This window comes from Megascapheus bottae, chromosome 33 (assembly GCF_031878675.1).
Source record: "Megascapheus bottae isolate mThoBot1 chromosome 33, mThoBot2.hap1, whole genome shotgun sequence".
Classification (NCBI taxonomy): Eukaryota; Metazoa; Chordata; class Mammalia; order Rodentia; family Geomyidae; genus Megascapheus; species Megascapheus bottae.
In genome coordinates, this window is record NC_143541.1 from 3,023,831 (window position 1) to 3,045,243 (window position 21,413).

Below are 21,413 nucleotides of genomic sequence, written 5' to 3' on the forward strand. Positions count from 1 at the left end.
ATTTTAAAAAAAAAGTGAGGGGCTGGGAGTTTGACCTAGTGGTAAGAGTGCTTGCTTAGCATGCATGAAGACCCGGGTTCAATTCCTCAGTACCCCACATACATAGAAAAAGCCAGAAGTGGTGCTGAGGCTCACGTGGTAGAGTGCTAGCCTTGAGAAAGTCCAAGGACAGTGCTCAGGCCCTGAGCTCAAGCCCAGGACTGGCAAAAAAAAAATTGCATTGCTTAAAGTAATAAAATTACTAGCCTTGAATGAAAAAGCTTGGAGACAGTGCTCAAGCTCTTGAGTTCAAGCCCCTGGACTTACATACATGTACACACATGCACACACACACACACACACACACACGCACGCACGCACGCATGTACACACATGCACACACATACCCGAGTCAGACTGTCAGTTCTCACTGGGTGGGTTCCCTTAGGAAGTTTTGACATTGGTCCAGTTTGAATCTACTTCCCAACTTTTTTAGTTACAAGATAAAGGTGACAACACCAGTCTTCTATAATAACACTTATAGTCAGAGCTAGAAAACTTCTTCTGGTGCATGCCTATTTCTGGGTTTTTTACCTCTTTTTATCCGTTTGTACATGCATCTATACATTGCGTACCTGCATCCATACAACACATACTGATACAGGCAGAGCACCCATAACCTGTAAATCAGAAATTGAAAGCCAAGGCATTTCAAGCCCTAACCCAGTGCTCAACATATTTCTGACTTTGGAACATTTGGAATTTTGGAATAAGGATGCCTGAGTGGTAGTCTCTGCAAGCATTCCAAAATCTCAAACTTTGGTCCCAACTATTTCCAGTAGGCAATAGTCAGCATGTTCTTCTGATTTTATTCAAGCACTAAAGGATTTTTTTCTTGGTTTCTACATACTGTGTAAGTCCCTCTAGATACCTCATACCCAGGGCATTTACTTGTTAACCTGGACCCATCCTATGTCACCAGTCTACCTCTCCCAGTAACCTCCTCCTCCCAGTAGCTTCCTGACCACAGATCTAAGACCTATTTCTTCTGTCCCTGGAAGGGAAGGGTTAGGAAAGAAAAGAGAGAAGTAAGTCCTTACATTGCTATGAAAGACAAACTTGCAGTTAAAAATGTCTTAACCTTTTGTATTTTAGTCTCTTCTTTACATTCCTACTGATGGTACTCATCTTTTCGGTTTCCTTGTGCATTTCTGTTCTGTCCCAGGCATATTCAGTCATAACCTATGTGTCATACATTTCCTATCCTTGAGTCTTCATACAAATAGTACCCTGCATCGTTTCAAGTGCAATATAGAAAGCACAGCCGAAGAGATAGAACTGAACATCCAAGGAAGGCCTCCCAATTTTTCTTCCTCTTTATTTCACAGGATCAACAAGGCCATAATTGCTCTGACATATTGTCGGCTGACTTTTCTCTACAGCAGAGCACGAATGTTTCCTCTGTCCCTGTGTCAGTCTGTTTAGTACAGAAGCTCGAATAAGTTAGGCAGGAGTTGTTGCTGTGTAGGTTCAGATGGCCAGACTGGAAAGCTGATGCCATCTGGACTGCCATGCAGGTTCCATACATCCTGAATGCTTTCTGGAGTGAGGACCTCGCCACCATCTTTTTTTTTCCTTTCCCAGGTATCAGCTGAACCTCTTTGCGAGGATGTGTCTGGACCGCCAGTACCTGGCTATCAATGAAATATCAGGCCAGCTGGATGTGGATCTCATTCTTCGCTGCATGTCGGACGAGAACCTGCCCTACGACCTGAGGGCTTCCTTCTGCCGCCTCATGCTGCATATGCACGTGGACCGAGACCCGCAGGAGCAGGTCACTCCTGTGAAATACGCCCGCCTCTGGTCAGAGATCCCCTCCGAGATCGCCATTGATGAGTAAGCCTGCTCTTCCTTGTCATGAGCTCAGGACGCTTAAAAGTTTCAGCTTCACGGTGTTCTGTACATGGTTGGCAAGTATTAATTCATCCCTCAAGGAACGAAGAGCCAGTGTTATTGCGTGTTTTTTCTTATTGATTTGATTCTACAAATATCTGATTTCTTGTGCCAACATGGAGAAATAGGAGTGAACAAGCTAGAAAATGATCTCTCTGCTGGTAGGAGGAAGAGAACAGTTTAAAAAAGAAGATGAACGACTGAAATATGTATATAATGGTGTGTGTTAGGGAAGGTAAATAAAATGGAGTCCAGCTATGATGCTGTCCATTCTGGAGGTGCTTGATGGCCCGGCAGGGCCTCACTGAGAAGAGCCTAATGTTTTGTCTCCTCTTCGGTCTCCTCTCCTTTCAGCTATGACAGTAGCGGAGCATCCAAAGATGAGATTAAGGAGAGGTTTGCACAGACCATGGAGTTTGTGGAGGAGTATTTGAGAGACGTGGTCTGTCAGAGGTTCCCTTTTTCTGACAAGGAGAAAAATAAGCTTACATTTGAGGTAACCCATGACAATAGATCTGTGTGTTTTGTCTGCTTTTCCATAGTTATTTTTCTTGGGATTAAGAGAATGTTTTTTTATCATGATGTTTCTAGTTTTATAGTGAACTAAGAATTGAGTTCAGTTTTATTCCAGAATAAAATGGTACTGATACCAGACACTTGGCTTAGAAGCAATTAGGCTCAAAAGAAAATGTACATGTTGGACTGAATAATGGGAAATGATGAAAATATTACATACGTTCTGTATTAAAAATGACAGGAGAGAAACAGATCTGCCACAGAGGAAACATGTGAGCACCATCAGTCCTTACAACCTCTGAGTTAAATGTTTTGAGGCCACCCTTGCCTCCTTTTAGGAATTATATTCCTGAGGATTGCAGTGTTGTTTATCTGTGCTTTTGTGGTTGTTATTGGGGTCGCCCACTGTTCTCCACAGGAAGCTGTGCTTGCTAAATGATTAGGTCAAGTTTTTATTAACTGGTCATAAGAGCAGATGGTAGCTTTGCTGGCTCTTGTGTTTTATATTTTTTTCTGTGAAACAAAATGAAATTTTGATCAGAAGTGGCAAGCTATTATATGCCTTTCCTTCCTGTATAGGAAGTCATCATCTGTTGTTTTATTATCTCATCAGTGTCAAGTCAGACAGAGGGATGCAGTTGACTTACTACCATCTTCTCTGTAAAACACAACAGGTGGTAAACCTAGCCAGGAATCTCATATACTTTGGTTTCTACAATTTCTCCGACCTCCTACGATTAACCAAGATCCTCCTGGCCATATTAGACTGTGTACATGTGACAACCATCTTCCCCATTACCAAGATTGTGAAAGGAGAAGAGAATAAAGGTAACAATGATGAGGAGAAGCTGAAGAGTGAGTATCTGACTGTTCTGGTACTGAGAGACGCCCTCCCAGGCTTTCTCGTTAACAGTCTCGTTCAGTCTGCCATGTGATATCCTGTCTTGTCCTTGCCTTTCCTTCCTGCCTCTTCCTTATGAATTCATCAAACAGAAAGACAAGCTGAATGCTCTGTCTGTGGGTCTGCGTGTATACTTTTATTGAATCATTGAAAGTCACCTAACAATTCAAATGTTGATCTCTTTTTTAAAAATGTCCTTGTTTTTGGTGTTGATAAGACTCGACCATGGTGAAATAAGCCACAGGCGTATTTTCTTGCTATCTGGTTCTACTTTATGTAAGGAAAATCTACCTTTATATGCTTATTTCTCCTGACGTTTTAGTGTCAGCAGAGTAAACACCTAGTAGCTAGGTATCTGTTGTTCTTTAACTTGTTTTGTGTGGCTAGAATAGGGGGAAAAAAGTATTTTCTCACCTTTCCCTCTTTGCTAAGCCCTGTGCTATGCCATTTTGAGTGTAGGATGCCAATGAATCCGGTCACAGAGATGCTTGTATGTGAGAAAGTTGAGCCTTGGAAGTAATTTAGTGTACTGAGATCAAGCAACTTTTAGTAGCAGCATCAGGATCTGTGCTTCATCTGCCTCAAAATCCCTATTCTTGCACATGATATCAAGCAATGGTTTGGTAGTCATTAAAATTTAGCGGGTGAATTAATACACAAAATTGCCCCTTGGGGATTGTCAGAAACCCATATTCTTCCTGCTCCTCTCAGAAGTCTTAAAGCTTCCATAGCTATGACCTTTCCTGGTCCCTTGGGTCTGAGCGTGTATCAGAATGGGAGCATGTGAAATACTGTCTGACCCCACGCCCCTAACTAGACTCTCGGAGTGCACTCAGGAGGGTCTAATGCGTCCGTGCTGGGCCCCTCCAGGCAGCAACGTGATGAGGTCGATTCACGGCGTGGGTGAGCTGATGACTCAGGTGGTGCTCCGGGGAGGAGGCTTTCTGCCTATGACTCCCATGGCGGCAGCTCCCGAAGGCAATGTGAAGCAGGCAGAGCCCGAGAAGGAGGACATCATGGTGATGGACACCAAGCTGAAGATCATTGAAATACTCCAGGTAGGGCCAGGTCGGGAGGGCGCTCCTGCCCGCTGGCCACCATACCCCCTCTGTCTGCTCGGATGGAGCGCAGAGCTTCCCGGGGAAGAAAATCAGTCATGACAAAGAGTCTGGTTCATCCCTTTATGTCATTTATGAACTGACTGATCCTAATCCCTCATTTCCTGCGCCTCCATAAGGAGCCTTTGTCCCTTCTGCTTCGCCAAAGCTTCCTGTAGGTACCCGAGCTTTCCATTCTCCTTGCTCTCCCTGCCCCTGCCCTTGTTGTCATTTTTACTTTGAATTGACTGTGCTTGCCCTCCAGGGAGCTGAATTCCATGTCTGTTTGTAATTCAGCTCAGGACTCCATCGGCTTTGCAAAGTCTTCCTTCCTTCCTTCCTTCCTTCCTTCCTTCCTTCCTTCCTTCCTTCCTTCCTTCTTTCCTTCCTTCCTTCTTTCCTTCTCTCCCTTCCCTCTCTCCCTCCCTCCCTTCCTCCCTCCCTCCCTCCTTCCCTCCCTCCCTCCTTCCCTCCCTCCCTCCCTCCCTTCCTTCCTTTCTTTCTTTCCATTCATTAAATAATTACTGAGGTCACAAGTCCCTTTAAGTCCTGGGGACCCAGCAGTGGACAAAATATAAGATCCTGCTCTTAAAGAACTAGAGGGATCTGAGGCAAGTGTTTTCAAAAGCAATGCTAAGAGATGTTGAAAGTGTCAGGTCAGTTGGGAGCTACTGGGGGTGCAGGAAGGCAGGGATATTGCTTCCTGATGGGGAAAGGCCTCTTGTATAAAATGACATGATCAGAGACTTAAATGAATACGGAGCTGGCTGTGTTGATTTCCAGAACAGCCCCAAGACAGAGGGAACAGCAAATATAGAGTTAGGGGCAAAGTTGGGGACGTGTAGATTCAAAGAGGATGGGAGAAAATGAATATAATACTTCTACACATTAGACCACTTGAACAGAAATCAGAGCACAAAACCTGGCTATAATAGGAGTCTTTCCACTAAGGAGCACAGAACTTGGTTGAGGAATAAACCACTTACATGGAGCAGGAGAAGAGCACCGTTTGGCATAAGCCTTCCCCGTAGATTTGGACTTCTACCGAATGACACAAGAACTTGACTCCCTCTCCGGCTTATTTTCTGTCGTCTTCAAGTTTTTCCTCCTTACACAATTGCTTCTGTTTGCCACACAGAATTGCTGAAAGCTCAGAAAGCCTAGCAGTGGCTCTCTACCCATCTTCCCACTTCTCTATGCATCGTTACAGCCAGTTCACGAAAAAGAGCTATAAGTGCTCACTGCTGCCCACAGTCTAAGACTCCTTTAAGCCTTTCAAGCTGACACCTAGATGTAGCCATCACCATTCTGCAAAGTACTGATTTGGAGACGTTGGGAAGAAACCAAATATTCAGTAGTCAGTTGAAGGCAGCTCAGCTCTCTGCTCCAGTCTGGAAGAAGTGAACACAAGGATTGAGGAATGTTGCTGAGCGGGGAGGCAAGGAGAGAAAGGATGTCGGTGAACTCTGCTGGAGCATAGAAGGAAGGAATCAGAAGCCTAGAGGGTTGTGCCTGAATCAAGAACAGACAGCAAGAAGTATATTGAAAACATAAACCAAGCCCATTCACTGTAGTAAACAGAGTTTATCTGTCAGGTCTAAATTTAAAGTAACTTCATTACTTGAGCCAACTTGTGTTGGGTGCATGCAGGCATAGAATCCTTGCTAAAATGGAAATTTTATTTCTTAGAGGATGGAGGAGAAGAGTGAGCGATGCCATATTCGTATTGTTACATTAATTGCCAAAATTCTGAAGCTGACACTAGAGAGGAAGGTGCTGTGGGCTGACTTGATAGGCACCCCCCCACCCCCCCCGAAGTCTGCTGGCATTAAAAGGACAGTTGAAATCTAAGCCAAATATTTGGCTCTGTTGGTTCTTAATGTAATTGATGCAGCTGATACCAGGCCTTGCCAGAGTGCAGTGGCTTGGCAAAGTGTTAAAGGTGGTGGTATGTTAATGTAACCAATCTGTTTCCATTTCCACTTGAATCTTCAGTTTATTTTGAATGTGAGGTTGGATTATAGGATCTCCTGCCTCCTGTGTATATTTAAGCGAGAGTTTGATGAAAGCAATTCCCAGACTTCAGAAACATCCTCCGGAAATAGCAGCCAAGAAGGGCCAAGTAGTGTACCAGGTTAGTGAATGCAGAATGGAATTGCAGTCATGGAGTGGGGCCTGGGTATGAAGAAAACCGGGGACCCAGATAGCCTTCCAGGGATGGGAAGTGACTGGCTGCCTGTAAGCCTTCTGTGATCTGCAAAAATCATTCGGTACGTGACAAGAGAAACACATAAGCGTCTTGTTGGCTGCCCATTGCCCACCTACCGGTTGTGCTGTGTGATTATAATAATAATTCTGTATAATTATATAATAATTATCCAAATGGCCCTTGGCAGGAAACAAGGTTTCCTGCCTGGAAATGGTAAAAGGTGAACATGTCTTGAAGATTAGGGTATTTTTAAAATTTTAATTCTTTTAGTGTTATTTAAAGGTGTTAACGGAGGGGTTATAATTAGATAAGTCAGGTAATGATTACATTTATGATAGGACAGTGCAGCCCCCTTCCCTACCTGTCTCCCAATTTTCCTCTCGAGTCCCCACCCACAAGTAGTAGAGTTTATTTTCAACGTAGTGTCTAGTGAGTACCACTGCTGAATTCACTGCATTTTAAAGTCAGGATCTCACCACTTTGGTCAGGAGAAGACCAGGACGATGGCAGCTTACTTCCAGGAATGATCCTATTTCCTCGTGTCTCAGGTGCTTAAACAACTGAGGTTTCTAGTATTGGGGTCACCCACCAAGCTCCCAAGAACACAAGCACAGTGGCAAAAACTTACCTCATCATCCATGAGCAACTTTTACTCATGCTGGAAGTTTCTCCTTCCCTAGAAAATAGAGACAAGGGTAAGAGAAGGGGTAATGGTAGAAAGAATCACTCTCCAGAGCCTCAAGCTCTGTGGGAAGGAAGTCATGACTGTCTTTAGGAAGGAGAACCGTGGTGGAAGTGTGGGACATGGAACCGTGTGGCTGCCCAGTCCCAGAGCCTTGCCGTGTATGGTTCCCAAGAACTTCAGGTTACCCGGCCCCTGTCGAGCTTTCGAGCACATTCACCACCACTTGTTTTCAGACCTTCTGCATTAAAACTATGTTCTTTCCCTTTTCAGGTGCTCTTGACTTTGAACACATTGAAGAGCAAGCAGAAGGCATCTTTGGAGGGAGGAAAGTTTACTTTCAATCGCTGTTTCGTAAGGGGTTCTGTGATGTAGGAGGTGACTCTTCTAGAACTTTCCAAGGCTTATTAGCAGCTAGTCAGCTTAGGGGCCCAGGTTGTGTGTGTCACTGCTCTCTTCAGAGCTATTAGTTCCAAGGGACTTACCCTTGATGGCTGAATGTGTTGAATGTGTGTTGTATATAATTCCTGCCCAGTACAGGAATGATTTAAGGATGTTTCCCAGGATGCATTACATTAAAAGTGTTTTTTTTTTAACTCGTGAGGAACTAGGGACAAAGAAAGGAATAGGCTTGGGTAGGAGGCAAAGTAAAGACAAGTAACATCTTACCCTTCTTACTTGAAGTGCAGTTGATCCTTTATCCCCGAGCCCTTTACAAGCTATTCCAACTTGCTGGGGAGAGAGTACTAATGCTAACAGTCCATCTTCATGCTTAATATAAAGCACGTTATATTCGCATTAGCAAATTTTGTGGAGGTGTGATTTGTGTGTGTGGGCGTGTATGTGTGTGTAGTGTGTGGTTTGAACTCAGGCTTATTAGCTCATCAGACAGACAGATTATATTTGAATCCACCCCTTTTGCTTTAGGTTTTTTTTTTTAATAGTCTTTTTATCTGGGCTGTCTTAAACCATCTTCCTTTATCCTTCTCTATATATTTTTCTTAAAGCTGATAGGATAGGTATAGACTGCTCTTCCTAGCTTTTTACTGGTTGAGATTGAGTCTCACAAACTTTTTTGCATTGCCTGCCCTTGAAGTGTGGTCTTCCTATCTCCACTGCTAAGTAGCTATGATTGCAGGTGTGAGCCAGCTGACCTGGGTTAGGGAGTTGGTTGAGTTCAGAATGATGACACATCCATATGCCTTGCTGATTCCCTGCCCTGTTTTTTTTTTAGTATACAGCCAGAAGTAAGTATTCACATATTTGGTCCCCACTATGATTTTCTTTTGCATTTTTTCAGAAGTAGTGCCATTTGACCTCAGGTCTTCTCACTTCCATTTAGGCCATGTCCCTAACCCTCGCTGTGCTTGTTATCCTGCAACCAGGAATGTCTCACCATTTGTCATCTGTGCTGACACAGTGATTGATTAGCAATGCCTCATGGTGGGCTGGTCTGCCATTTGATCTAGAATGTGCTAATTCATGTTTAATTAAACAACACAGTCAAGTTTTGATATTGAGAATAACTCAGGATGAGACAGTCATGAATCCCAGTTTGAAAAGTACTGAGTTTCATTAGCTCATGGCAACATCCTGCAGAGCAGGCCCCAGAGACCACACAGCTTGATAGCAGTTTGTGACAATATACACACAAAGCTAAGATTCGTGGTTTGGGCAGTTGTGTGGCCATTTTAAACTTCCCCTCAACCAAGTGTCTGATCAGTGGGCTTACTATAGACCTAGTTCTCTAACAACTAGAAATGAATTAAACATCTCATCTCCATAGATGAGCATTGAGTGTACAGTGTCTTCAGTGAAAATAGCTAGATAGGACAGCACATTCATTTCCATTTCTCTTCTGAAGCAGAACTATACGAGAGCACTGTAGCCTACACTAGAGTCTAGGTGTTGAGTACCAGATTGTAAGACCAGTTTTGTTAGTTTGAGAGAATAAGGGCTTTGGTTTAAAACATGGCAGTGAGAGCTTCTTCATTGTCCCTTCCATTCACAATAGAGTTGGAGGTATAATGGAGATTGTTTAAGGAGCTGATGACAACTGAAGTCACATGAGATGAAGTCACTGGAGTGTTAGAATCTAGCTTGGGTGTGGCAGGGCCTGTGTGTGTGTATGTGTATGTGTGGGGGGTGTGCGTGTGTACTCACGTGTGTAAATGAGGCACATGCAGCTCATTTGTCATCTTCCTCCCCCCACCGTGCTCCTGCAGTGAGGAGAACACCCCACTGGACTTGGATGACCACGGTGGGAGAACCTTCCTCCGAGTCCTCCTGCACTTGACCATGCACGACTACCCACCCCTGGTGTCGGGAGCCCTGCAGCTCCTCTTTCGGCATTTCAGTCAGAGGCAGGAGGTCCTCCAGGCCTTCAAGCAGGTAAGTCACGTGATAGACACACTCACGAAGCTGCTCTTTGCACCGAATGGTTAGCATTCCTTAAAGACCTACAGCTAACGGATTGTGTTCCTTAAGGTCCAACTGCTGGTTACTAGCCAAGATGTGGACAACTACAAACAGATCAAACAGGACTTGGATCAACTGCGGTCTATTGTGGAGAAGTCTGAGCTCTGGGTGTACAAAGGGCAGGGCCCAGATGAGCCCATGGAGGGCGCCTCAGGTGAAAACGAGCACAAGAAAACCGAGGTGAGCGAGACACGAGTGAGGCTGCCCAGGGGTTGGATAGGCTTCTTGAAACTAGCTTCCTTTTCTCTTTTTAGTTGTCTTAAGTGCAAGTTATAGGATAGGCATCTCTCTTTCTCTCTCTCTCTCTCTCTCTCTCTCTCTGGCTCTCTCTCTTCCTTCCTCCCTGCTCAAGAGACTGTGACATAGTGAGGGAGACAGGTATTCTTGTTGGAAATTAAACTACCAAGTTTAATTTAAATTTCAAGTCTAGCCCTGTTTCTGGGCTGCCCTGGACCACATAGAAGAGACTTGGCTGTGGAGTGAATTAGCACCAGGTTTCTTCACTCATCCACCAGGGGGTGTTCTGTGGTCATGGCCTGGCCTGGCATCCTCTTCTAGGGTTGCTGAGTATAAGCAGATGTCCTGGTATAAGTAGCGTTTTCCACCACAACGGTTGGGAACCAGTGAACTCCCGCTCATCAAGGGTGGCGCTCACGGTAGCAGTCCAACAGTATCAGGTGTTGCCCACATCACAGCTGTGTCCATTGTGTCCTAGGAGGGGAATAACAAATCACAGAAGCACGAAAGCACCAGCAGCTACAACTACAGAGTGGTGAAAGAGGTAAGTCTCACTTCACCATTTTCCTTCCTTGCTGATTCTCTAAGGAGCTTTAGTTTGTGGTAATCAAGTTAAGGGCACCAACGCTTGTGCTTTTTTCTTCACGTAAACGTGAACAGGGAGAAGGTAGAGCTATTAGTTTGAGAACAACAAGGGGCCTTATATTGGTCCAAATCTGAAACCCAGCTGTGCTACTGATTAATTTGTGTGCCCTCAGTGCCTCCCTTTTATAGGTCTAGTCTTTTTATAAATAGTGTGTGTTTCTAAAGCTTTGCAGTAGAATGAATGATTAGCTGATGTAATTACCAGGGGTTTGTATCCATGCTTGGCTTTAGAAATCTTTGCAAAGGTAGTTTGAATGTACAATGGGAGCTTTGTGTTTTTACCCTACAGCAGTGCTATCTACAGAGGTTTTGATGCCAGCTCATACAGTGTGGGGGAGAGGGATGCGGGCATGGGTGTTGGTACTAGGGCCTGAACTCACAGCCTGGGTGCTGTTTCTTAGCCCTTCCATTTCTGGCTTTTTGGGGGTGGTTAATTGGAGCTAAGAGTCTCCAGGGCCGAGTGTGGTGGCTACTCAGGAGGCTGAGATCTGAGGATCAAGGTTCAAAGCCTGCCTGGGCACAAAGGGACCTGACACTCTTATCATCAATTAACCTCTAGAAAACGGGAAGTGGAGCTTGGCTCAAGGGTAGGGCGGTAGCCTTGAGCTGAAGAGCTCAGGGACAGTGCCCAGGCTGAGTTCAAGCCCCATGACCCACCAAAAAAAAAAAAAAAAAAAACGAGACTCGGACTTTCCTTCCCAGGCTGACTTCAAACCATGATCTTCAGATCTGTTTCCTGAGTTGCATTACAAGCATGGGCTACTGGTAACTGGCTCAGCTCATAGGATTTTAAGTGATCTATGAATCTCTCTCCCACTTGTTGGTGAAGTATGATCTACTGCCTATTCTGCAATAGCCAGCCTTCCTCTAGCCTGGGTTTTATTTAATGCAACCAAAAGCATATTCCTGCATATTGCAGGAAATTCCTTGTTTTAGAACTCTAATGTCTTGCAATCCTTACCCTGCAGTCTCTTTCTAGCTATATAAGTTCCCAGTTTCCTGAGGTCCATTTCTGTTCCCCAGATTCTAATTCGACTTAGTAAACTCTGTGTCCAAGAGAGCGCCTCCGTGAGGAAGAGCCGGAAACAGCAGCAGCGGTTGCTCCGGAACATGGGCGCGCATGCGGTGGTGCTGGAGCTGCTGCAGATCCCCTACGAGAAGGTGCGTGGCCACTCCCCAGGGCACCTGGGCTTAGAGCCCATGCCTGCCATGTTCAGTTATGGAGGGTGAAGGCATATAGCTAATGTAACTGTTGTAACCATGAAGCAGTGCAGGTAATTTGCGCGAAGTGCATGTGTGTGAATGCATGCATGCATGCAGGGGCCTGTCTGTTTGGACATCTGTGTCAACTGACAAAGCCTGGTGAAAGTGTGCAATCAAGTGGCAAAACGCAGCAAGGCTTCATGTTCTGCCACGTGACAGATGAGGAGACCAAGGCTAGTGCAGGCTTGGAGTCCATGGGCTTAAACTCAGGTGTACCGAAGCCACCAGGGACAGCCAGAGAGGCTGATTTGGTCACAAAGCATCTCCTGAAGCAGCTCACCTGTCGCAACATGGCCTGGCAACCAGTGCTTTACATCTCTGTCCTTCACACAGGCGGAAGACACCAAGATGCAGGAGATAATGAGGCTGGCTCACGAGTTTTTACAGAATTTCTGCGCAGGCAACCAGCAGAATCAAGCTTTGCTACATAAACACATCAATCTGTTTCTCAACCCAGGGGTAAGACAGAGTGTATTGGTGAACCCGTGTGCAGAACGTATATAGGGAAAGGCGTGTTCTGCTGCCCGTCAGCCTTATAGGACTTGTCAGGATATGTACATTCCACAGGGGAAGCCTGATGGGCTGTCAGGAGGCTATACACACTCCCCACCTGTAGAGTTTGGGGTGGGGGCTGGGAGGAAGGAACACAGTGATGGGCAAAATAAAATAACATGTCTTTGTTTTTTCCTAATAGCATCCCTTTCCTAGGAAAGAAAAAGAGAAGTGCTGAGTTTTATCACCTCACCAAGCATATAATATATACACACAGCATATCTACGTTACATTTTAATTTCATAACTGTGTATCCAAATATTTTAAGGGTCTATTACACAACTGAGCAAAATAGCGCCCTGCTTTATACGTTATATTGGACTTTGCATGTTTTTTCATTTAGCATGTTATTGGTTACCTTTGCACATCATAAACGGATAGCTTTTTTTCTTGCTCTTTGTGATGGCTAAATGACATTCCATAAGGTGGCTATGACTTTAAAAAAATCCTCATATGAGTAGCCAATGTTTAATTTTGGGGCTTTGAAAATAATAACAGCAGAATACATCTTTATATATGTGTACACTCATACTCATGAGTACTAGTGACACTTTCTAGAAAAAGGACAGCTAATTGGTGGGGTAATACCAGATCTTTGTTGTAGATTTTATTATTCTTAGTTTCACCAAAGGGTTCCATTCAGCATATCCATGTAAAAGTATGATGCATCTTGTCAAGAAAAATATAAAGACTGAAGCTCTACCCCCACCAAACATTAAACCTCAAAAGGCTTCAAAAACTCGACTAAAAAGTGAAAAATAAAGTTCCTGAAACAGAAGAATATCTTTATGACTGAAGAGTGAGCACACTATGTAAACAGCCCTAATTTTAAAAGGAAAACATGGATGTATTGGGTCCCGTTAATCTTAACTTCTGTTCATTAGATGTCACCACTGAGTGCATCCAGAGGCAGGCCAGAGATGAGACACTTTGCATTGAATGTGTTCATAAATAACTCATTTTCCACAGCATACATAACAAGTTTTAGAAATTCAATAACAAAAAAGACAACCCACTTCTACAAATGGGCGAAATACTTAGATATTCCATCTTAGAGAAAATCCAGATGGCTGGCACATGTGAGAGGTGCACATATCATCAGCTAAACGCATGTGTCTTACATGTGCATGATAAATTCTGACTCAGATGTAAAAGGCCCACAGTAGGAAGCACGAGGGAGGATAATGGAATGGTAGCTGTATGGAGATGTAGGCTAACAATTTCAAAAGCTATTTGGCAGTACCTCCTGAAGCCTGGCATACTTATTACTCTCCCCCCACTCCCAATTCCATTCATGAGTCTGAACCCAATGTGAACAAATGTGTATACTGTTAACCAGAAGATAGACACAAAGTCGAGAGCAGCACTGCTGGTCCCACTGTAAAATGAATGCCATTACGGGGTGTTAAAGCAGTGTCCTCTCCCAGTCCCCCATCTGCAGTGGAATTAATGATACTCATGCAATGAGACAAAACATCCCGATGAGGGACAGCGCCTGGGGTCCAAGGACAGGCCAGACTGACCTGTGTAACCTTACAGTGGTGTGGGATAAGAAGCAGTCTATACTATTTCCTGATCTGGATGCTGAGGGTCCCTTTGTCATCCATCATGCTGAGTATTTGTTTATTTTATTGTGTTTACTAAAACAGAAGCTAGTTCAAAAGTGAGAACACAGCGTGTGTGTGTGTGTGTGTGTGTGTGTGTGTGTGTGTGTGTGTGTGTGTGTGTGTTTAATGGGATATTCCATCCCTCCTCTTCGAATCTGCTCCAGCCCCCTTTTGAGCATCCCCCTCTGCTCTCGCCCTTGTGTTGTGCCAGATCCTGGAGGCCGTGACAATGCAGCACATCTTCATGAACAACTTCCAGCTGTGCAGTGAAATCAACGAGCGAGTGGTGCAGCACTTCGTTCACTGCATAGAGACCCACGGGCGAAACGTCCAGTACATAAAGTTCTTGCAGACAATCGTCAAGGCGGAGGGCAAATTCATTAAGAAGTGCCAAGACATGGTCATGGCTGAGGTGACCATTGCATCTTTCTACAACCTCCACCTGGGCTTCTGTGGGAGTTGAGAAATCACTGAATTGTCTCTATATGAAGGGGCACCTTCTGCCATGCGGAAGGGCAGCCCGGATTGTGTCTATAATTTCCTGCCTGTGGGCTTAGGCAAGAGGCTGATCTGATTTGTTGAGCAATAAATCTTATAAGGAAGGTTGCTTTGGATTCTTCTCAGAGGGAAAAAGGAAGAGAAACAGTGTGCCAAAACAGACGAGATGTAGATTGGATGTGGCTAGGGCTCCTTCTTGTGGATGGGGACGTCTTTAATTAGTCACTCAATTAGCTAGCTCCAAGTTGTTTCATTTGTCGATTCTCATGAGGGGTAGCTGTGGAATCATGCAATTTTATTGGGTCCTTTTTGATCAGAAAAGGCTCACCTTGTCCATCACAGCAGAATGGCTTCCATATGTACTCAGTCACTCCTGTCTTTTCAACTGAAATCTTGAGTGAACTGGTAACCCTTGGATTTCTAATCCCACTCACCAGTATGGTCCCGGTGGCAGTCGTGCAGTGTGACTTGGCGTTGGTCCCGCCTGGGACGGTATGAACGCTGGTGGTGCCACTTCACTGGCTAGTATCCTTGGACATCTCGAGCCCCCAGTGAAGCATTTCTGTAAGTGAATATTGAGCAGAATCAGTGAGCGTTAAATGAGATAATGAAGGTGAGAACAGCTTATCATACCCTGGACACTGTTCTGAAGAATTTATATATAAAATCATTTCTTTTTCTACACAACAGCATTCTGAGTCAGAAGTTTTGTTTGCCCACATTTTTATTTATGGAGAATCTGAGACACAATGAGTTTGGGCCACCTGTTGATAGTGTGTTTTTTATATTTGGCTCATGCAGATCAGTTGTTAATAAGTTGACCTATCTTAATAAGTTGTACTATCTTTTTAAAAAAAATCTTTTGTATTTTATGTAGAGCTGAAATCCATTTATTTATTTATTAGTCGCCACCTCCCAGGGAACAAGTTATGAAAAGAAATGATTTGGCTTTTTAGGGCATAAACTCAGATCCTGGGTACTGTCCCTCAGCTATTGTGCTCAAGGATGGAACTTTACCACTTGAGACACAGTGCCACTTCAGGCATTTTTTTGGTAGTTAGTTGAAGATAAGAGTTTCACAGGCTTTCCTACCTACACCACAGACCTCAGATCGCAGCCTTTTGAGTAGCTAGGATTATGGGCAAGAGCCACCAGTGTTTAGAGCATGTTTTGACCATTGATGACCATAGAAATAATTTGATTGAAGAGATACAACAGTGGATGAAAAGGAATGCCTTGTAAAACATAACAAAAAGGTGGAAATGAAAAAATAGAAAAATCATAGCCTGCTTAATGCAGTTTGGGAATACCCGTGCAAGTACATTATCTGTGTTTTAACTTTCGATGCATTTGTGTCTGTATGCAGTTTCTTTTGTTTGATATGTGTTAGGGCCGGCCAGCATTACAGTTTTTCTTCTGTGGGTCAAAATGATGCTGTTAGGGCTTTTTGATCAATCAACCCTGTAAATAGGTGCAATCCAGAAGAGTTTAGGAATATAGAACATAAGACTGGTTTGGGAAGACTGGTTTGCCAAGACCCTCATCTGTCTCTGCACTTAGAATTGTTTAAGGGCTACTCCCACGGTGCTAAGCTCAAGATACCAATGGGTCCTGTTCTTCCTGCAGCTGGTCAATTCGGGAGAGGATGTCCTGGTGTTCTACAACGACAGAGCCTCTTTCCAGACACTCATCCAGATGATGCGGTCCGAGCGGGACCGGATGGATGAAAACAGCCCCCTCATGTACCACATCCACCTGGTGGAGCTCCTGGCTGTGTGCACGGAGGGCAAGAACGTCTACACGGAGATCAAGTGCAACTCGCTGCTCCCACTGGACGACATAGTCCGCGTGGTCACCCACGAGGACTGCATCCCCGAGGTGAGTGAGCTGGGCTGGGGCACCCTGTGACCCTGCTTCTTGTGCAGCGTGTAGGACCAGGGCACCTGGGTGAGCCCTTGGGGTTCGGAGGCCTACAGCTCATATTGTAGAGAGAACCTCCGTCGCTGGAGCCTTTTCCTAAGCACAGAAACGGGGGTTCTGAGCTTCTCCTGCCTCCTTAAGAGAAGCAGGAAGTAAGGTTCACTCAACCTGTGTACCCTGAATACACACCTCAGAAATAAGACTGGGTCCAGCAATGATGAATGACCACTAAAAGAAGTTTAGAGCTTCGGATAATCACTAATAAAATCAAATAATTTTATAATTCCTCTACCCCTAAAGAATTCTTTTTTATTTATCAGTTATGGGATTTGAACTCTGGGCCTAGGTGCTGTCCCTGAGCTTTTTAAGCTCAAGGCTACTTCCCTAACCCCCACCCGATTGAGCCACAGCCCCACTTCTCATTTTCTAGGGGTTAATTGGAGATAAGAATCTCATGGTCTTTAGTACCCAGGCTGGATTTGAACCGTGATCCAGATCTCCATCTCCTGAGTAGCTAGGATTATAGGTGTGAGCCACCACGCCTGGATCACCCCTAAAGAATTCTTATTCAATGTTGATATTATTCCTCCCAGGCTTCATTTTCCCTTATTTGCCTAGGTTGGTAATATATATATATATATATTCATTTCCTTACCTATTTAAATATGTGTGTATATATATATGTATATACACCTCAGTTTTTAGAAAAGTTCTTATTGTAAAGGCTTACAGTCACGTAAGTCTGGTAATGAGTACATTTCTTTTTGAACAGTGTCATTCCCTCCTCCATTTTCTTCAGTTTATATTTTAAACAGAAATTATATAACTTGTATAACATGTACATACCAAACATATATCACATGATTTTTTTAGATTTGTACAAAGTTTTGAAAAGTTCAAATGCTAGAGATAATAAAGGGCTAGCTCATAAAAAGTCTCCTAGCCTGTTGCCTCTCACAGAAATACTTGTTATGTTACTGTCTGTTCCATTGTTTTGCATGCAGACAGACACAATATGCGTACACATACTATATGTATGTATACACATACACACATTCACCTGCATATTTGTGTCTATGCAGAGGACGCTTGTGTCAGTCCAGTAAGAATCCATGTATCTATGTGGAGTCACTCCCTAGTTCTTTCCAGTAGCCCCAGGCCTAGACAGCCACAAGTCTGTGCCTCTTTTGGACATTGAGTATAAACAAGATCTATAATGCGGGCTGGTCTTCCACTTAGCATATTTTTTTTAAGGCTCATGCACCTTTTAACTAATAGCAATACTTGTATTGTAATATGGATGGATTACATTTTATTTATCCATTCAGGCTTGCGGTCTTTTATGAATGAACTTTTTGTTTGGCCACACGAAGTCATTTCGTATAGTGGTTTTGATGTTTGGGTCCTGGATTACTAAATGAGGCAGAGCCTTTTTCCATGTGTCTTTTGGATATTTTGTATTCCTTTGAGAAGACACTCCTGAGGTGTGTGCAGTGATATGTAGACGTTCTTCATTGGTTCAGCACTGCAGACATCTCTCAACAGTGCCAACCAACTTGTAATGGTACCGTCTCCTGGACAGAATTTTTGTTGCTCTTTACTGATACGAGGGCCCACACTCCCTCTGCTGGTATTCCGCCCTGAGCCACACCTGTAGTCTTCTTGCTAGTTGTTTTAGAGATAGAGTGTGATGGCCTTTTTTGCTCTGGCCAGCTTAAAACCTCAGTCATCCAGATCTCAGCCTCCTGAGTAGTTGAGGATAGCAAGCATGAACGGAAATTCTTAAATTTAGTGTCATCAAATGTATCCCTTTCCTGTGGTCAGAATTTTTTCATCATTCCTTTACCCTGAAGTCATGAAGAATACTACCTTTCTAAAATCTGTATGGTTTGTTTGTTTTCCAAATTTGGGAATATAAGAAGATAATAGAAGTGAGAGCTATGAGGACCTGTGCTCTGTACTTGTAGGAGAATGCAGCTAATCCACTCCATCTACATCAAGTTGGATTTTCACTGATGCATGCCTCTGCCTTCCAGGTTAAAATCGCATACATCAACTTCCTCAATCACTGCTATGTGGATACTGAGGTAGAAATGAAGGAGATCTACACCAGCAATCACATGTGGAAGTTATTTGAAAATTTCCTAGTGGACATCTGCAGGGTAAGGCTTTCTGAAATTAAAGAAACATAAAGTCTGTGCGCACGTGTGTGTGTGTGTGTGTGTGTGTGTGTGTGTGTGTGTGTGTGTGTGTGTGTGTGTGTGATCTCTGTGAACACAATGTATTGTGGAGATTTATTGAAATTTGATGGTAGAGCTGAATAGTATAGGTAAAGAGATTCTTCAGAGAATAATTGATGAGATTCTTTCCAGTTTCCTATTTCAACAAAATACTTTGATATTTAAAAAAGTAACTTGTGAAATGATGGTATTTTCTACTTGACTATGTGTAATTACACACAAAAACTCATTTTCTGGGCTTTAGGCATAGCTTGAGTAATAGAGCACTTGTCTACAAATACAAAGCCCTGAGTTAATAATCCTCTATATGGACCCCACCAAAACAAAATACCCCAAACTGCACTTTCTAATTGATGACTGTCCACAAATTAATACTCAGCTCAGATGTTGGTGCTGCACAGATATATATTTCTTTTAAATCTCAAGCCTTTTGATTCCATTTGTCTTAAGAAAGATTTTTTTTTTTGCCAGTCCTGGCCTTGAGCTCAGGGCCTTAGCACTGTCCTTGGACTTTCTCAAGGCTAGAGCTCTACCACTTGAGCCTCAGTACCACTTCTGGCTTTTTTCTATATGTGGTACCAAGGAATCGAACCCGGGTCTTCGTGCATGCTAGGCAAGCACTTTAACCTCTAGGCCAAACTCCCAGCCCCCTACAACTCCATTTGTCTTAGACCCGAGGTTTGGAATTTGAAGCCTCCTTTGTCTCTTGAAGTCAGTTTTTGTTGAAGTTCTTTGTAAAGGACTTGTTACTACATAGCCACATTGTGTACCACCCAATCTCTTGTGGCAAAAAGGTAATTGTAGCAATACCCAAACAGTCCATTATTTATAAGGACAGCCACCAGCCAATACTTTATCAAGCCCTCCATTTAATTGTTTAAAAATACTGTAAAAATTGCTGAAACTAAGGTTTAGAACTTGATCAACTATTAAAAGTTTTTTCATCCCTTATTTTCTTTAATAGAAGCAATTTAAAATCTCATAGAATGAATAAGCTTGGTGATCATAGATTATTTAAACCTACAATGTCTACGCTTACTTTTAAGTAACAAAATTAAGTAGAATACAGCTTAAATCTAAGGTGTTAACCGACATAAAACCTATGTAGGCATTTATTCCAAATTGTGATCTGCTGTTTTGAACAGTGTAATCTGAGTACAACTCTTACTGAATGAGCATTAGAGGCCCGGAGGCTGTCAAACATGCAAATACCCTTCACTGTCTTGATTACATGCATTAAAGCCCTGTGGAGGAGACGGATGGCTTGCTCGGGAGGCCAGTTCTATTGGAAGGAACAAACTGAGACACCTAGGGTTACCATGCTTCTTACTGCTCCTCACAGATTTGGACATGGAGAGGAATTTTCAGTTTATGGCTTTATCAATCTCTTACCAATCTGGATGTCTCATGAATCATTACCATGATACCCAAGCTGATGTTACCTGTCTTTCACCATTAGTTTTCTATGGTTAACTTCTTGCTGGGAGAAATAGTGAGGTGTAGGTTTTAGCTTTCCTTTAGTAAGGATATGCAGCAGGCAGGGTCATGCGCTTGTGAATATTTTTCCTACTTGGTTTAGGTCTAACATTTAAAGCACTCAATTATCTTCCAGGCCTGTAACAACACAAGTGACAGGAAACACGCAGACTCGATTTTGGAGAAGTACGTTACTGAAATCGTCATGAGTATCGTTACCACCTTCTTCAGCTCTCCCTTCTCAGACCAGAGTACCACTTTGCAGGTGAGAAGCGCAGCATGGAGCACAGGGGTGGTGTGGTCTTGGACCGCCCAGCCTCACACAGAAGGGGTGTGCAGCTCTCAGCCTGCCATTCGACAGGCATTGATCAGAGATTCTGTTTACCTGGTGGAAGACAGCATTGACAGGGCTGGTCACGACCAGTCCGGGACATCTCCAGTCCTCAGACACTGGATTTCACCAATGCCCAAGTCCTTCGACCTTGTGGATCAGTGCCTAGAACCTAGGACATGTCACTGTAGACTTGAGACCATCACTAGATGGCGTGCAATACCTACTATGGCATCGAAGTTCTTAGACTGGTGTTCAAAGATGAAGAACCAGCAGCACTGGAGGACCTGCTGTACTTACTGATGATGGGGATTTTCTTTTTAAAATCTTTGATGTATCGACCCTCTTCAGGATTTCTGTACCTCCCTCTAAATCACATACCGACACTCTCAACAATAAAACCCCTGAAATTACCTTGTTTGTTGTCAGGGAGTAATATAGGGGCTTTTTATACGCAGGACATCTCAGGACTTGCTTGCTTGGCTGGCACTCTTCCACTTGAGACACATCTCCAGCCCTACTTTTTGCTACAAGTGCATGATTATCTCCTTATTTCTCTGTTCCTTGAACTTTGAGTTGTAACTGGCACTTGTTTGCTAATTTGTGAATAAGGGAATAGGTGTATGCGGCTCATAATTTCTGAGACCAGAGACGAACATGAATAAGGTGAAACTGTAGCCGGGAAAGTGAAGAGGCTAACAGAAGGTCAACATCAATGACTAAGGGCAGAATGTAAAGTGGCCTGCAGGGTAGATCCAAGAGTTACTGTACAGGCAGGATAAAACTCAAGAACAAACAGCACCTGAGGACTTAGGAAAAGGAGATTTGG

General features: G+C 43.7%; 1 protein-coding gene across 1 annotated transcript in view; it reads left to right on the forward strand.

Moving 5' to 3' along the window:
- The window catches only part of Itpr1 (inositol 1,4,5-trisphosphate receptor type 1), a 275,564-nt gene that overhangs the window by 124,001 nt on the left and 130,150 nt on the right, over window positions 1-21,413 (forward strand). The window contains exons 21-35 of the mRNA XM_090323963.1: window positions 1,624-1,875; window positions 2,287-2,428; window positions 3,123-3,303; window positions 4,220-4,407; window positions 6,442-6,580; window positions 7,611-7,686; window positions 9,563-9,728; window positions 9,825-9,995; window positions 10,531-10,596; window positions 11,721-11,858; window positions 12,294-12,419; window positions 14,331-14,531; window positions 16,244-16,495; window positions 18,574-18,699; window positions 20,390-20,518. Coding sequence (XP_090180089.1) covers window positions 1,624-1,875; window positions 2,287-2,428; window positions 3,123-3,303; window positions 4,220-4,407; window positions 6,442-6,580; window positions 7,611-7,686; window positions 9,563-9,728; window positions 9,825-9,995; window positions 10,531-10,596; window positions 11,721-11,858; window positions 12,294-12,419; window positions 14,331-14,531; window positions 16,244-16,495; window positions 18,574-18,699; window positions 20,390-20,518 — 2,353 coding nt within the window. The remainder of the gene's footprint in view (window positions 1-1,623; window positions 1,876-2,286; window positions 2,429-3,122; window positions 3,304-4,219; window positions 4,408-6,441; window positions 6,581-7,610; window positions 7,687-9,562; window positions 9,729-9,824; window positions 9,996-10,530; window positions 10,597-11,720; window positions 11,859-12,293; window positions 12,420-14,330; window positions 14,532-16,243; window positions 16,496-18,573; window positions 18,700-20,389; window positions 20,519-21,413) is intronic.